Source organism: Rhinolophus sinicus, linkage group LG13, assembly GCF_036562045.2.
Source record: "Rhinolophus sinicus isolate RSC01 linkage group LG13, ASM3656204v1, whole genome shotgun sequence".
Taxonomy (NCBI): Eukaryota; Metazoa; Chordata; class Mammalia; order Chiroptera; family Rhinolophidae; genus Rhinolophus; species Rhinolophus sinicus.
In genome coordinates, this window is record NC_133762.1 from 3,001,392 (window position 1) to 3,015,947 (window position 14,556).

The 14,556-nt window shown below is 56.5% G+C and overlaps 1 protein-coding gene across 14 annotated transcripts in view; it reads left to right on the plus strand.

Annotated features, from left to right (window-relative positions):
• Positions 1–14,556, plus strand: part of APBA2 (amyloid beta precursor protein binding family A member 2) — a 153,107-nt gene that overhangs the window by 128,222 nt on the left and 10,329 nt on the right. For 10 of the 14 annotated variants that reach the window (XM_074317906.1, XM_074317905.1, XM_074317900.1 and 7 more), the window contains 5 exons: positions 5,738–5,883; positions 6,833–6,868; positions 9,467–9,553; positions 11,013–11,198; positions 14,282–14,461. In XM_074317906.1, coding sequence (XP_074174007.1) covers positions 5,738–5,883; positions 6,833–6,868; positions 9,467–9,553; positions 11,013–11,198; positions 14,282–14,461 — 635 coding nt within the window. The remainder of the gene's footprint in view (positions 1–5,737; positions 5,884–6,832; positions 6,869–9,466; positions 9,554–11,012; positions 11,199–14,281; positions 14,462–14,556) is intronic. The other 4 variants (XM_019753225.2, XM_074317907.1, XM_074317908.1 and 1 more) reach the window with 1 other exon arrangement.

A 14,556-nucleotide genomic window follows, 5' to 3' on the forward strand; every position in this document is an offset into this window, starting at 1 on the left:
CTGTTCCTCAACAGAATTCCTCATTTCTCCTGTCCCGCTGGTCCTATGAGTGTCAGAACAGCAGTAGCAACATCAGCAAGGCCATATGATTACAGACTCAGTTGTGACTTTTGTCTTTAGCGTTTACCCCACGAGGAATGTCCCGTCGGAACGACTGTGTTTTCAGATGAATTCAGAATCGTTCGTCTCTGGGATCGTGTCACACGTTGGACACACCTTCAGATTCATTTTTCTTTTAATTCTTACGAATTTGCTTTTCTCATTTAATTTTCTTGTATAATTATATAAAATCCGTGGCTCTAATGTGAAATATACAAAACAGAGCGTCTGCGAAGATGTCTGGCATCTTCCCTATGACCGATTTCTGACATTTCGTGTCTTTTTATTGCAGGCATCCCTTCCGCTTTCTTAGGTAAATGGCAATGAGTTAGACGCCCTCTTCTCCATCTTGCTTGTTTCACGTACGGCTAACCCCTGGAGGTGATGCCCAAATTCCCCACGGCACAGGGTGCTCTGCACTCCCCTCAGGCCTCCACTGGCTGCCTCTGCAGGAAGACTGCGGTGGTTTCCAGTGTTCTCGCTATTACAGATACGCTGCAGTCTGTCCTCTCCAGGGTCCCCTCCCCACGGAGCAGCAGCTCCCTCTCTCCACTCCTGTGGGTAGAACATCCAGAGGGAATCCAGCCTGTCGCTGTCTCCCAGGCCCCCTCGTCACCCTGGCCCACACCATCATCATCACTCACTCACTAGGTCTCCTGCAGTAGCCTCCCAGCTGCTCTCCCTTCTGCCTCTCTGCGGCCAGAGTCACTTTCTAAAGGCAGAGTGGTTGGGCCCTTCCCGGCAGTGACAGTCCAGGCTGTGTCCCCAGAGTGCTCACATCTGGCTCATGCTTTCTCTGTAACCTTGGCCTGGCCCCCTGCTGCCCCCCCCCCCCGCACCCAGGCAGTTGGCACAGTTTGTAGTTCTTCTCAGGTGCTGTACTCCCTGCTACCCCAGGGCCTTTGCACCTGCTCCCGCCTCTGCCTGGAAAGCTCTCTCCACCTTTCCCTTGATGGCTTGTTGATTCCTTTTCATCTTTCCGACCTCAGCTCAAAGGGCAGCTGCCCCCAGGTTCCTCCCAAGGGCAGACTCCCCTGTTGCTTCTTCCTTGGAACTGTGCCTTTTATGACATTCGCTGAGGGCCACCCTGATGCATTCATTTTGTGACCGTGGGACTAACGTCAGCCTGTGAGCTCCGTATTGTCTGTCACAGCGCAGGTCCTTCTGTGTGTGGTGGGGGGAGGGGGGCGGGAGGGTGCTCAGAAACGCTTACTGAGCTCCTGAACTGGTGATAGTAATTTGGGGCAAAGCCGTGTGACTCGACGTGGACTGTCCGTATTTGTCAAGTTGGGACGCTGAGGTCTGCTGCGTGGGGTTGTTGAGGACTGGGGGGAAGGACTCCCTAGTTGCAGAGACCTGAGTGTAATGGGGGGGGCTGTACCCCAAGGCCCTCTGGAAGCACACCCACACTCCCGGCCGCGCCTCCAAGCACAGGCCTGAGTTCGTGAGACCACACAGGCAGCCGGTCATTGGAAGCTCTGCCCACCGCCCCCCTCAGAAGGGTTCCCCCAGATGTAGCAGGGACGAGTGCCAAGGCATGGTTCTGGGGACCTCCCAGCCCTTCCCTGCTCAGAGAGGTCGGCAGGGCCTCGGGCTCTCCAACGGGGGGTTCAGACGAAGGCTTCCTTCAGCAGGAAGAACCTGGGGTGCCGTATTCTCCTTGTCCCCGCTGTCCAGACACGTTCTGCAGACACTTGTGTAAGTAATGTACGTCATAAAAAGGAGAAAGCACTCTCTGGGGAGACAGGATCTCTTTTAACCCACCATCTTGATTGTTTTTCCTTCTGTCTCTCTCGGGTGGTCTCAGCTTAGGGTCAGTTCAAGAGTTGACCCCAAAAGAACAATTTGTAATCAGACATGCAGGGCCAGCTCTTTTGGGGTTGTAATGAAGCTGCATTTCATGAGTGCAGTTGAGAGTCTCTGTCTATGAAACTGAACCCACGCCCCATTGGCTACTCTTCCCTGCTTCCAGGTTTTGTTCCCTAGTATGTGTGACTGGCAGGCAGGGTGCTGGGGGTACCCTTGCACCTACTGTTTCCTGTTTGACCAGAGCCCCTGGCGGAGGTGCCCATCGGTCTGTTGTAACAAAGGCCTGAATCCTTTGTTGGCCTCTCCCCAGGGAGCAGATGTCCAACGGGTGTGGGTGGGTCCCCACTGCCTGGGATGGAGCACCCTTCACACACAGGAGTCTGCGCCCCCAGGTGGGGTCCCTCCAGGGGGAGATGGGTCTCGAATCCATCTGCTCAAGGATATGAATTGAAACAGGACCGTGAACCTCAGAAAGGTCCGCTGAGCTGACCAGGTTCTGGCCAGAGGAGAATTCAAAGATGCAGCCTCGGAAGGTGGGATTTGATTCAGAAAAGAAAGCCTCTGCCCGACCCCAGAGATGGGGGTCCAGGGGGTGTCATGCAACTCCACCCCCCACCCCTCCCTAAGCCCCCCACCCATCTTCACCCCAGCCCCACCCCATGCCCCATGGATAGGACAGGAGGACACTTTTCGAGGACCAGGCCCTGGGTGCTGGCTGAGGATGTGGGGCGGACCGTTACTCCAACACTTCCTGCGCTTCCTGCAGAGAAAAGTGACGCCATCTACTGGTCAGTAGTGGTCACTGCAGGGAGGCAAGCGACTAGCCCCATTGTAGGTGACTCTAGGCAAATGACAGACATTGGGATCCATACTCACTGGAGAGGACTAGGCTCTGAAGGGACGATGGCTCAGTCAGAAGATCCAAGGGGCAGGCTGCTGCCTTGTGATTGACACAAGTTGTCTCTGTTGGGAGTGGCTTCTGCCTCCCACAGCTGATAACAGGCCCCAGTACACCCACGTGTGGACCATGGCTGCTGATGGGTAGACAAGGAGGGGTTCCTCCCTACGGGGTGTGTGTGTGTGTGTGTGTGTGTGTGTGTGTGCATGTGCATGCATGTGTGCATGCATGTGCATGCGTGCATGCGTGTGTGCCTGCATGTGTGCGTGCATGTGTGTGTGTGTGTGTGCTCTACATTAAGTCCTCACTTAACATCGTCCATAGGTTCTGCAACTTTTAAGCAACATGACATATAATGAACCCAGTTTTCCCACCGGCTAATGGATATAACCAAGAGTTAGGTTCCTCTGGCATCTTGTCAATATTATAACGAAACGATGTTGAATAAAAGGACGGAATTTGAGGACCCGCTGGACAGATTCCAAACCCACTCTGGCTTCATTGATGCCGAATCTCTGGGGGGGGTTCTGGGACTCTCGGGGCTCGTTGAGCTCTGCGGGGACTCGGCACAGTGGGGCTGGTCCCTCCCTCCTCAAATGACTTCAGCTTCAGATGTTCTAAGTGACCTGCCACCTCCCACAGCCCCATCGGGCACAGGGTTTAAAAGAGGTCCCTACCACTTTGCACCTGGAGCCGGGAGGTCTGGGTGGTGGCAGTGGTGCTGCCCGCCTTCCAGATGTGGCCAGCTTGGGCTCTGGTCCTCGTTGTCACTTAATGTCAGCATCACTGTGGTGTCCCGTTGCTCTCCGAGCCTTAGTGCCCTGTCATGCCTGCCACGGGCCCAGTGAGCATATGAACTGCCCTTGGGCACTGCCACCTGTCACTGCTGTGGCCTCACTCACCTGGCACCTGACGCCCTGCCTTGTCACATGCCGCGACTTGACTTTTGAGTTAGATGCAAATAAAAGCTAAGCATTCACTACTTAATGCCTTGCATGTTATATGCTTTTAGCATGTATGAAACTCATACTATTAATCTTTGTGAAAACTCTGTTGAGATAAAAATCAGGAATCCCTCCCCACCCCCGTGCATTTTGCTGGTGAGGAAGTTGAGGTCCCCAAATTAGATGGCCTTCCCAAGGGCACCAGCCTGTCCAGCCCAGCTGGTGTCAAGCCCATCTCACTCTTGGTCTCTGGATCCCCAGGCCTGCCACTGTGACCCTGGAGAGCTGTCCCTGCCTCCCTCAAACGTCTGGGGGCTACTGGGGGAGGCTGTCAGGGTCAGTGGGGAGAAAGGGGGGTCCCCAGGACAGTGCCATCAGGAGGTGGCTGGCCTGGGGCAGGGACCTGCCTGGGCCCTTTATCGTCACATGAGGGGCATTCCAATGTCACAGTACTTGGCCTTGCTCCTAAGACTGCACAGAACTGGTGTTAGTGCAGGAGCTGCAGCTCCCGCGTAAAGAAGACATAGTTGCCACGTGGCATCTGTGACTTCCCAGCGCCTGGGTTGATCTGCAGCAGACAGCTTCCAGCTAAGGGACACAGGCTGCGGTCGGTTCTGGAGCTTTCACTTAAGGTCGCAGAGCTGAGGTTTGTGCAGAACCTGGGAGGGAAGCCCAGGTGCCCTCCCAGGCAGCCGTGGCTCTGTGTGCCATTTCCCCGGTGGTGCAAGGGGGACTAAAGTCACAGACAGTGGTTCAGAAGAGTTGCCTGGATCCCGTGTCGGCCTGGGGCCAGCTGTCACTACTCAGGTGACAATCATTCACTGCGCAGCCTGGGGTGGGGATGCCCCCGGTTTTGTAGCTAAAGCTTTCCTGGCGCACAGCCCGTTACATACATACCGTCTCTGGCCATTTTTGTACTGCAAATCAGAGGTGACTAGGTGCCTAGAGACGTCAAAGCCTGAGACATGTCCCATCTGGCCCCACACAGGAAAGGTTTGCTGACACCTCGCTGCCTGTCCAGTAGGGAGCCACTGGCCACTGTGGATATTTATGTGTAACTTATTAAGATAGCTTAAATTGTGTGTTTTTTTAAGATCCTGTGCTATTCTCTCTCTCTCTTTTTTATTGGGGAATATTGGGGGACAGTGTGTTTCTCCAGGGCCCATCAGCTTCAAGTCATTGTCCTTCAGTCTAGTTGTGGAGGGCGCAGCCCAGCTCCAAGTCCAGTCGTCATTTTCAGTCTTTAGTTGCAGGGACTGCAGCCACCATCCCATGCGGGAATCGAACCAGCAACCCTGTTGTTGAGAGCTGGCGCTCTAACCAACTGAGCCATCCGGCTGCCCCAAGATCGCATAAAATTGTAGAAGTCAGTTCTTTGGTTGCACTCGCCACAATTCGAGTACTCAAAGCCATGCGTGGCTAGTGGTCCCCGTATGGGATAACACAAAGATAGAACATTCCAGATCATGGCAGGAAGTTCTGGGGACGGCCCTGGTCTAGAGGCAGCAGGTGGGACCAGGGCCATGTTCGGTGTGGACCTGGGGTATAGTGGATGCGGGGTTCCAAACAGGCTCCCACAAGGGCTGCAGGCGAGCAGGGGCCCCACGGCACAGAGCGGAGGTGAGGCCCGAGAAGAATCGGAGGGCAACAGGCAGGTTCTGTCACCATCCCGAGTTCCAGAGGGCTCGGAAACGCTGCCATGTTTGGGACAGGGAGCGTCCGGGAACTGCAGCATGTGGCTGTCACTTGGGAGGCTGAGCTGCCTCTAGGGGCAGCTGCCTGGGGTCCCGGAATTGCCCTCCTGACACAGGTTGTGTGGCATTTTTCTGGTGCGAGTGTTGATTTTGTGGAGCTACATGCACCACGCCCCGAGGGGTAGCAGGAAGTGGGCTGGCTTCCCTTCTGGCTGCCACCTTTCCCTTCGTCCGCTGTCCCTGCTGCCCTGTCCCTCCGCCTTCTGGGGAGATGCTGACTGGTCCCCCTGCAGTTCCAGGGCCCTGCGAGCCGGAGGATCTCATTGATGGCATCATCTTCGCTGCCAACTACCTGGGCTCCACCCAGCTGCTCTCAGAGCGGAACCCGTCCAAGAACGTCAGGATGCTGCAAGCGCAGGAGGCCGTCAGCCGGGTCAAGGTAGGCGTGAGCTCGGTGGGGGGCACTCTGCAGAGGGCAGGGGGCCGGGGCCGGGCACAGCTCTGACCCCACGGCCACCGGCAGGGACAGGGGGAATGCCTGTGGCCCCGGCGAGGCCAAGGGAGACTTTGGCTTTGGGTGCTGGGGCCACAGGGGCAGCTTCCTCCTTCCTAAGGAACCGCCACTGGGCCACCTGGAAACATGACTTGGGAAAAATGCCAGTCATGAAATGTGTTAGTGTGTCATCTCATATCCCAGCCCCACAGCATGTGCGTTTGGGCGCCACTCAGAGTAAAGGGGAAACAGAGTCACGTTCTATTTCAGTTCATGACTCAAGGAGAACTCGGACATACTTGCCATTCTGGGTGCAGGTGGCATCGCTTGGTTTTGAATGGAGGTGCGGCTGGGCAAGAAGATGAGGCCAAACCTGCAAGCTGCGGGCCAGGAGGAGGGGCTGGGTGGTCTGAGTGCTGTCCCCTGGGCGCCACGGGGCCGGTGGCTGCTGCTGCCCCCTGGGGACAGTGACAGTACCAGCCCCCTCCTGTGTCCTCACTGAACACTGAGGGAAGGGATGCCAGGCATGAGCCCACCATGGTGGTCAGGAGAAGAGAAGGAACCATGGCCCTGCCTGCTGGCGCCACATGGCGGAGGCCCCAGGCCCTGCCGCTCGAGACCCCAGTCTGCTGCGCTGCCCAGGAGCCTGGCGCCCTTCTGCCGGCCGATTGCATCTCTCCCGTCCTCAGTCTTGCCCTCATAGATCCGGGTGGGTGTCGGGAATTTCCAGCACGTGGGGGACACATGTGGCCCACCGAGGTGCTGGCTGCCTGCCTGTCCCCTGGGCACACGGTCTCAGTCCTGGGGTGTTGACCACAAGACTGAAATAACTGCCACGCCTTCCTCCCCTTGGCGCCTGTCCACCTGTTTTTCTTTTCTCTTACACGCTGCTCAGAGGATGCAAAAGGCCGCCAAAGTGAAGAAAAAAGCGGTGTGTAATGTAGGACCGTGGCGTGTGCTTGCGTTTCTGTAGCTCATTCTGTCCCGTGGCGGGGGAGGGGCCATTCCACTAGGGACACATGCATCATAAAGTGACGATGGTTTTTCCTCTTCCCTTGGGGGGTAAATGCTAGGTGTCTGAATGACACCACAGTCACTTCTCTTTTTGTGAACCACCCACTTACAGAAGAATTTAATCATTGCCCCCTTTTGCATTTCCGTGTTAGAGGCTGTGTGCTAGAACGTGCTAGAACACGGTCAGTGCTGTGATGCTGCTGTTTTACGTAGATGTTTTTAAAGGTGACACTTGATATGACCGTGCGGTGCAGTTAGTGCCAAGGCTGCCTGTTGAGAAGTGGCGAAGTCGTTCTGATATGTACAGACTCGTGAAGGTTAACTTACTAAATCTGGCCGATGAGAGGTTCGGTTTACCCATCAGGGGCCCTCTCTGTTGAAAAGTTCCTGGAGAATGGGCAGACTTCCAAAAATTGGGTTGACCTTCCATCCTTTGTCAGCCTAGATAATGCTGGAACTTTCTAACTACCCTCCTGATACAACAAATACCAAATGCCCGAGGTCGGACGCTACCAGCTGGCACTGGCTTGTAACTTAAGCCCCAGGAGGTCTGTCTAGTTCTCCATCCCTGCCTGGGACACCGTTTTCTGGGGATGTGGCCAGAGGACCCTGTCTGGGGCTCCTTTCCCCCCGTGGTGACACTTTTCTCCCTGTGACATTTGCTCTTGGCCCAGCGACCTCGCCTTTGATTCCTTCAGACCTGCAGTTGGGGTGTACCTCTCCCAAAGAAGAGGGGCCCCTCACCCACAATCACCCAGCACACCCCTGAGCTTAAAAACGGCAGCTGGAGGGCAGCTGGAGCACGGCCGTCACTGTGGACGGCAGCCTGGAGTAGACGCAGTCAGAGCAGCCTCAGTGCTGGCCAGGCCCAGCCGATGGCCTCCACGAAGGGCTGGGGTTCCTTCCAGGCAGCGAGATGCTCAAGATCCTTGCCGGGGACCCCTTTTCTGGTCTGCACCCAGCTGGCCAGGTACATAATGATGGGAGCTGCGCCGTGAGCCTGGGACCCAGGAGTGAGCAGCGTCCCCGGCAGAGAGCTACCCACCCGCAGACTCACTGGTGACAGTAGGCTCAGGGCCCCCATCCATAGATGTGTGTCCCCCAATGTCTAGTGTCCCTCTGTAGATCCATGCTATCAACGCTCCCCCTTTCTCCCAGCAGAGAGCATGATGGGGAGACCTTTCCCATTCCCTGTTATTGGCCAGGTTTCAGCATTATCCATTTGTCCCCCAGCCTGAGCCCAGCCACCTCCCAGTTTGCCCCTCTCCTCTGCTGGGGTGTATCACAGCGCTCGCGTTTCCTCCAAAATCGTCACGAAAACTAAAAAACACAGTCCACCTGCAACTTTTCTATTTTAGTTCTGTCCCGACCTACTTTTTAGCAAGAGGGTTTTGAGCGACAACCCTAGAATATAACCTTTAAAGGTGTCTGGATGTAGAATATAACCCAATTTTTAAAAACGGGCAAGTAATTCTTCCACAATCCTGCAGACTATTTTCAGCTGGAATATTTTGGACTCTGTTCTCTTTGTAATCAGTTAAAAGCAGTTGTCACCACCATGGGCCGAAAGCCCCAAAGACCTTTCCCTTGAAAATTCAGCAAAAATTCAGATTTATCATTGGGGCCTCCCTGTGACTCAGAATTCTTGAGGAATTGTCAAAAGGGTCATTTTTGATTTCAGATTTTCTAGCGAGGAATTAAATCAGTTTCTGCTCTTTGGAAATGGAAGATACAGCACCATGAGCTCCCGAGTGGCCACGAAGAATTATTTACCTCAGTGGGGAAACCAGAAGAAGTCGTGTTTCATTGCCACTGTGCAGTAGTAATAAGTATTCCCTCAGATGGAAGACCCAACGCAAGGCTGTCCTGGTTTGGGGCAGACCCTGAGTAGTTCACTTAGAACATTCCATGCACACATGACCGTAGGATGAGCATACTCTAGGTGACAAAGCAGCGGCATTTGTGTGATGGGTTCTCCTATGTCACTGTGAGGGCAGTACTCAGTCCAACCCAGGTCTTGCTTCCCTCACGGTTTTTGGAAGATGGGGACTAAGCCTGGGGAGGGGTTGACTTTAAATCAGAAGAAAATGCTGACATTTGAATCCAACTTCTTTGAAAATTTCTTCCCCATTTCCTGGGCGTGCTTAGAACCCCGAATCTAGGAAATACAGCCCAGGGACACAGGCCCTGTTCCGTCGCCGAATTTGATGAGGGTTGGCAGGCAGGTAGGTCCGACCACTCTTTGGAGGCTGTGACACAAACCCCCAGGCACGGCCCTCCCTCCCTCCGTGCTCAGTCTCCCGGAAACCACTCCCGCCCTCCTTCTCTGCAAACTGCCTTCAGAACTCACTTAGCTGCAGATTGCACTGGGAGGCACACATTTAGGTTTCCGATGGCTGCTCCGGGCCGGAGTCACATGTTTCCCTGGGGGCGTTCTGGGCTGCTAGTAATATTGTCAGGCCTTTGTTCACGTTCGTTAGTTTGACTTGTAATGGTGTCCACTGCCCTTCCTTAGAACTCCGAGGGGGATGCCCAGATCCTGACCGAAGTGGACCTCTTCATCTCCACCCAGAGGATCAAGGTCCTAAATGCGGACACACAGGTGAGCCCTTGAAGACAGTTGTGTCAACTCATGTGGACGAACTCCTGACTTTCCACTGCAGGGACCAGGGCACAAGGTAGTGGCAGAGGGCACCACGGGCGTCTCTTGGGCCAGGCAGGAGGGAGGAGAACCCGTGCCAGGGGGTTGGGTCAGGAGGTGCCGTGAGCTGTGGGCTGGCTGCCCGCTCAGGTGTTCAGGTGACCTGTCAGGTCGTGGGCAGCTGTCAGTGTTTTGCGACCTCGTTCTGACGCACCGTGTAGGCTGACCTGGAAGGGAGGGTGGTGGCAGGAACCTGGTTTGACTGGAAAGTGAAACATGTTGGCTGACGGGCCGGATGGAGGGAAACAGGACAGGACAGGACAGAGGCCGGCGGCCACGTGGGTGAGCCGCCTCCTTCTGTGAGGAGGATGGCTCTGCCCTTGACATGAGCTGGGAACAGGGGCAGACGCACATTTCTGACACCTGGGGATTGATCTGGGCGTTTCTGATGGTGGCCAGAAATCAGGAGCTGCTGAAGAGCTACCCCTTCCAGTGTCGCTTCCTGGAAGGTGGCTTTTGTGGTTATAAACCACCTCCACAGCCTTGGCCACATAACAGATCCGCTCCAGGAAGACAAATGTGGAGAACTATCCCCTACAAAATTGGGTTCTGTGAGGAAAGAAAGGGCTTGGGGGGTTGCAGAAACACCTGGTTTTCTTTTGTGGGAAGAGGACAAAGACATAAAAGGCCCACTGATTGGTTTCTCAGAGCCTTGGTGCACAGCTTTGTTAGGTAGGGTGATGGGCGGGAGTTTGCTGTCGGACCACAAAAGCCACCCAGAGTAATGGACTGGCCAGGGGACTGGGGAATTGAATGGCTGTGGAGAGCCATCGATGGGAGTCAGGCCAGCTGCCTCAGTGTCCCCTGCCCCGGGCAGGGCGGCTGGGGCTCCCTGGAAGAACTCATCCATGGCCGACACTGGCCCTGAGGCCTTCCTCCACTGCGCAGCCTGGACCAGGCACATGCCTTGCAGGGAGGGGACCCTTCTCCAGAGCCACCGGGAGGGATGGTTTCCCACAGGGCAGGCTTCCAATCTTCCTCCCAGTGCTGAGGCCCCACCCGGCACCGTGCCTCCCACCTGTCATTTTGGAAGCTGTGGGGCTGCAGGAAGGCAGACTCACCTTGACCGTGAATCGCCATCCTAAAGCCCTCTGTTAACTGGTGCAGCGGTTCCCAACCTCGGGCGATTTTGTCCCTTGGGACGTTTGGCAAGGGCTGCACAGCTTGGGAAGGTGGTGGGTGCTGCTGGCTTCTGGGGGGTGGAGGCCAGGGGAGCCAGTGAGCGCCCTGCAATGCACAGGGCGGCCCTTCACCATAAAGGACGATGTGGCCCCAGACGCCAGTGGCGTCGAGGCTGAGAAACCCTAAGGGCGCGTCCCCCTCACGTCCCCTCATGTGGCCCTCTGGTCCCGCCCGACAGGAAACCATGATGGACCACGCCCTGCGCACCATTTCCTACATCGCGGACATCGGCAACATTGTGGTGCTGATGGCCCGGCGGCGCATGCCCCGCTCGGCCTCGCAGGATTGCATCGAGACCACGCCCGGGGCGCAGGAGGGCAGGAAGCAGTACAAGATGACCTGCCACGTGTTCGAGTCCGAGGACGTACGTGCGTGCCGACCCCTGGGGCTCCGGGAAGCCACATATCGGGGGGCGGGGGGGGGGCAGTCCTGGACGTTGCCAGGGGACCCCGTCATTTCCTAACGCTGAGCTGGCAGAGTGAAAGGCGATTTACTGCACTTCCTGCGTTTTTCAGGAGCCCTTCTAAGCTGAACCATAGTTAAATATACTAGGGGAGCTGCCGATGGGGAGAACCCTTTATCTGAGCTTTGTTCTGCGACAAAGTCGTCCTGGACTCGCTTCTGTTGGCGGGATGCCCTTGTCACAGGCCAGGTTGTGCAGAGGGAGGCAAGCGGCACCGGAGGTCTAGCTCTGCTTTCGCTCACGGCCACTTTTCAAGTCCTAACAAGTTAAAAAAAAATTCTGACGTTTAAAATACGATAGGCTCACTAAGGGACTGTAAGCCCTTGGGCTCCTTCCTTAAATGGGATGAGAGCATCTTTCTGAGTCTGGAAGAGGCAGACAGGCCACGCGGAGAAGGGAGTGGGGGGCGGGGGAGGCTGGGCCCGGGGCACTCGGCTGCCCCCTGCGGGCAGGTCCTACTCAGGACGGGGCTGCGCCCTCCTCGTGGCCGTTCCCACAGAATTTTTAAAATTCTCTGTCCTCCGCGAACACATTCTACTTCACATACAAACTTGAAGGTGTCTCAGGGACCTGGCGCAGTGGAAGCGTCCCAGCAGTTTCATGTCGGAAAGGGTGGATGGAGGCAGTAGCCCGCCTTCTTGCTCAGAAGTTGAAGTCAACTCTCCTAGAAGAGCTCTGAAGCAATGGCACACTTGTCAGAGAAGGAATTGAAATACAGGCCCACTGCTGTGCACACACACTCCTTCCACCCTTATACAGAAGCCCCTGGACGCCTGCATGCACATTTTTGTGCAACTCAGGGCTTGAGGGTATCTTAGAGAACCGGTAGGAAGGGGCTCCCAGGTGCCAGCCGTGCAGGTGGCTCTGGGCAGAGGGTCAAAGTCAGGGGGTGCAGCTGTGGCCCCAGAGTTGTCAGTTCTGCAGGAGATAAGGCTGAGAGCACGTGTTGGGGGCTCCAAATGGTCCCTGGAGGAGTGAAGGAAGGAACCCCCTGGGGGGAGGGCTGTGAGGGGCCCCTTAGCAGCTGCCCAGCATGTAGGACCCGGATGGTGGCTCCATCTGGTGGCCTGCAGGCTGAGGAAGGGGTCCGAGGTCTGGTGAGAGCACCTGGAGAAAATGGAAGGCGACATGAGGGACACCAGTGGTATGCTCTGAGTCTCAGTGTCCACTCCAGGCTGAGGTCTGATAAGCTGCACAAGTGAAAGTGCCCGAGCAAAGAAGTCCTGGGGGTTACTTTTTTTGCCCACCTGCCGGAGGCCACCTCTGAGGGCCAGCCTGGCAATGCCAGCCCCTCACTGAGGCCCAGGGCACACTCCCCGCTGCCTGGACTGGGGTCCTGGCCTCATACCAGTGACCACCCCCAGTGCAGGGAGCGGGATGCAAAAGGCATAGTGGGAGGAGAAATGGGAGCCTGCAGCATGTGGGGAGATGCTAAGGGCTGCTGGATTATGCCCCAATGAGCCCTTGCGTGGCTGGCCTCTGTCCCCAGCAGCAACCAGTGGGTGGGGTGAGGGTCCAGTAGAACCCCTGGTGAAGTCCGGGGGCAGTGGGCAGCCCTACCTGCCTAGGGGTGAAGGGTGGGGGGCTGTTAGACCACCCTTCCCAGCCAGGGGACCTCTGTCAGAGGCCTGGGATAGATGCAGGCCCTGAGACCCCAGAAGGATGGGGCAGGTCCTGGCCTCCCGTCCCCCTCTTCCTTCCCTCTGCGGGGCCTTTCCCAAGACCCAATTCCCAGCTTCCACTGGGCCCTTGGCGGTGCTCGCAGATGTGTCCTGGCTGGCGGCACCACCTGGCGGTCCCTGGGCGCCACCTGGTGGTCCCTGGGTACTGTGCCTCTAGCCGCACTTCCAAAATGCTGGTCTTGGGAGCAGGTAAGGCTTGTTCCCTGAGCGACTGCTGGCGGGTCCTTCCCGTAAAGTGTTTAGGGCCCAGTTTGGGAGGGCAGTTCAATCTCGATCTCGAATCAGTACCTATTTAGGGAAAGCTTCCATACTCTGCCTCTGTTATCCGGCCCAGTCTGCTTTTTTTTTTTTTAAAGTCATATTCATTTGCAGCCCTTAAATCATTGAATACGTAGAGCCAGAAAGGGACTTAGGCATTTAGTCCAGATCCCTGGCTTTTCATCTGTGTTGGGGTCCTATTGACCCGAGGTTTGCTGGGGGCATCCATGCAGAGGCCCCCTTGATGGCTGTTGGGGAGGTAGGTGGCAGCAGGGGCAGCCCAGGGCTGGGGCTCCCGCAGCCCGGGGCTGGGTGGGAGGAGGCCCTGCCACAGGCTGAGAAGCCACCGAGAGTCCCACTGCTCTCCCAGGCTGCACAGCTGCGCCTGCGCCTGTCATGTCCCAGGGGCTCGGGTCTTTAGCTCTTGCTTCCCATCATCCTCTGTGCACCGGCCAGCGGTGGGCAAAGCCTGTGTCAGCCATTTAATAACGAATGTCTGTGACAGCCGTTCCACTGAAGTAGGAAGAAGTGATTTGCTTATGGGGCCTATGCTGGTGTCCCCAGCTCTCGTGCTTCTCATTGGCCTCAGCCTGGCACAGCCACCCCTCCCCACAGGAGTGGCCGGACACACACAGAGGAATGAATATTGGGTAGACAACTAGCAGTGTCTGTGACGCTCCCCAGAGACCGCACCTCGGGTCCACTTCTGGAATAAGATGGGTGGAAAGAAAAATACAGTACAGCTACCATTAAAAGCAACACAGATAGGATGTTTAGCAAAGACTTCATAGCTTTCCCGGACTTTCCTTGACACTGTGCTTCGTCCTGGAATGTCTGGGATTTAAAGCAGTCAGGACAGGCCCTGAGGGGTACACAGCAGCAGAAGGGTGCGCCCCAGGGGGTGTTGGGCAGACAGCTTTCCCCAGCTGAGTCCACAGCTGCTGTGCCGAGGCCCTTGCAGGCCTGTGTGAGCACTGGGCAGGCAGCTGGCCTGTCCGGGCCACGTGCTGCTCTGAGGCTGCCCCCTTCCCCCCCGTCCCACAGGCCCAGCTGATCGCCCAGTCCATCGGCCAGGCTTTCAGTGTGGCCTACCAGCAGTTCCTGCGAGCCAACGGCATCAACCCCGAAGACCTGAGCCAGAAGGAATACAGCGACGTCATTAACACCCAGGAGATGTACAACGACGACCTCATCCACTTCTCCAACTCGGAGAATTGCAAGGAGGTGAGCCGGGCTCCTGGGGGCCTCTGCTCTCCACGCTGAGCTGCCCCGCGCTTCCCCAGCTCAGCTCACGGGCATCGGACCGGGGAGCGAGCCTC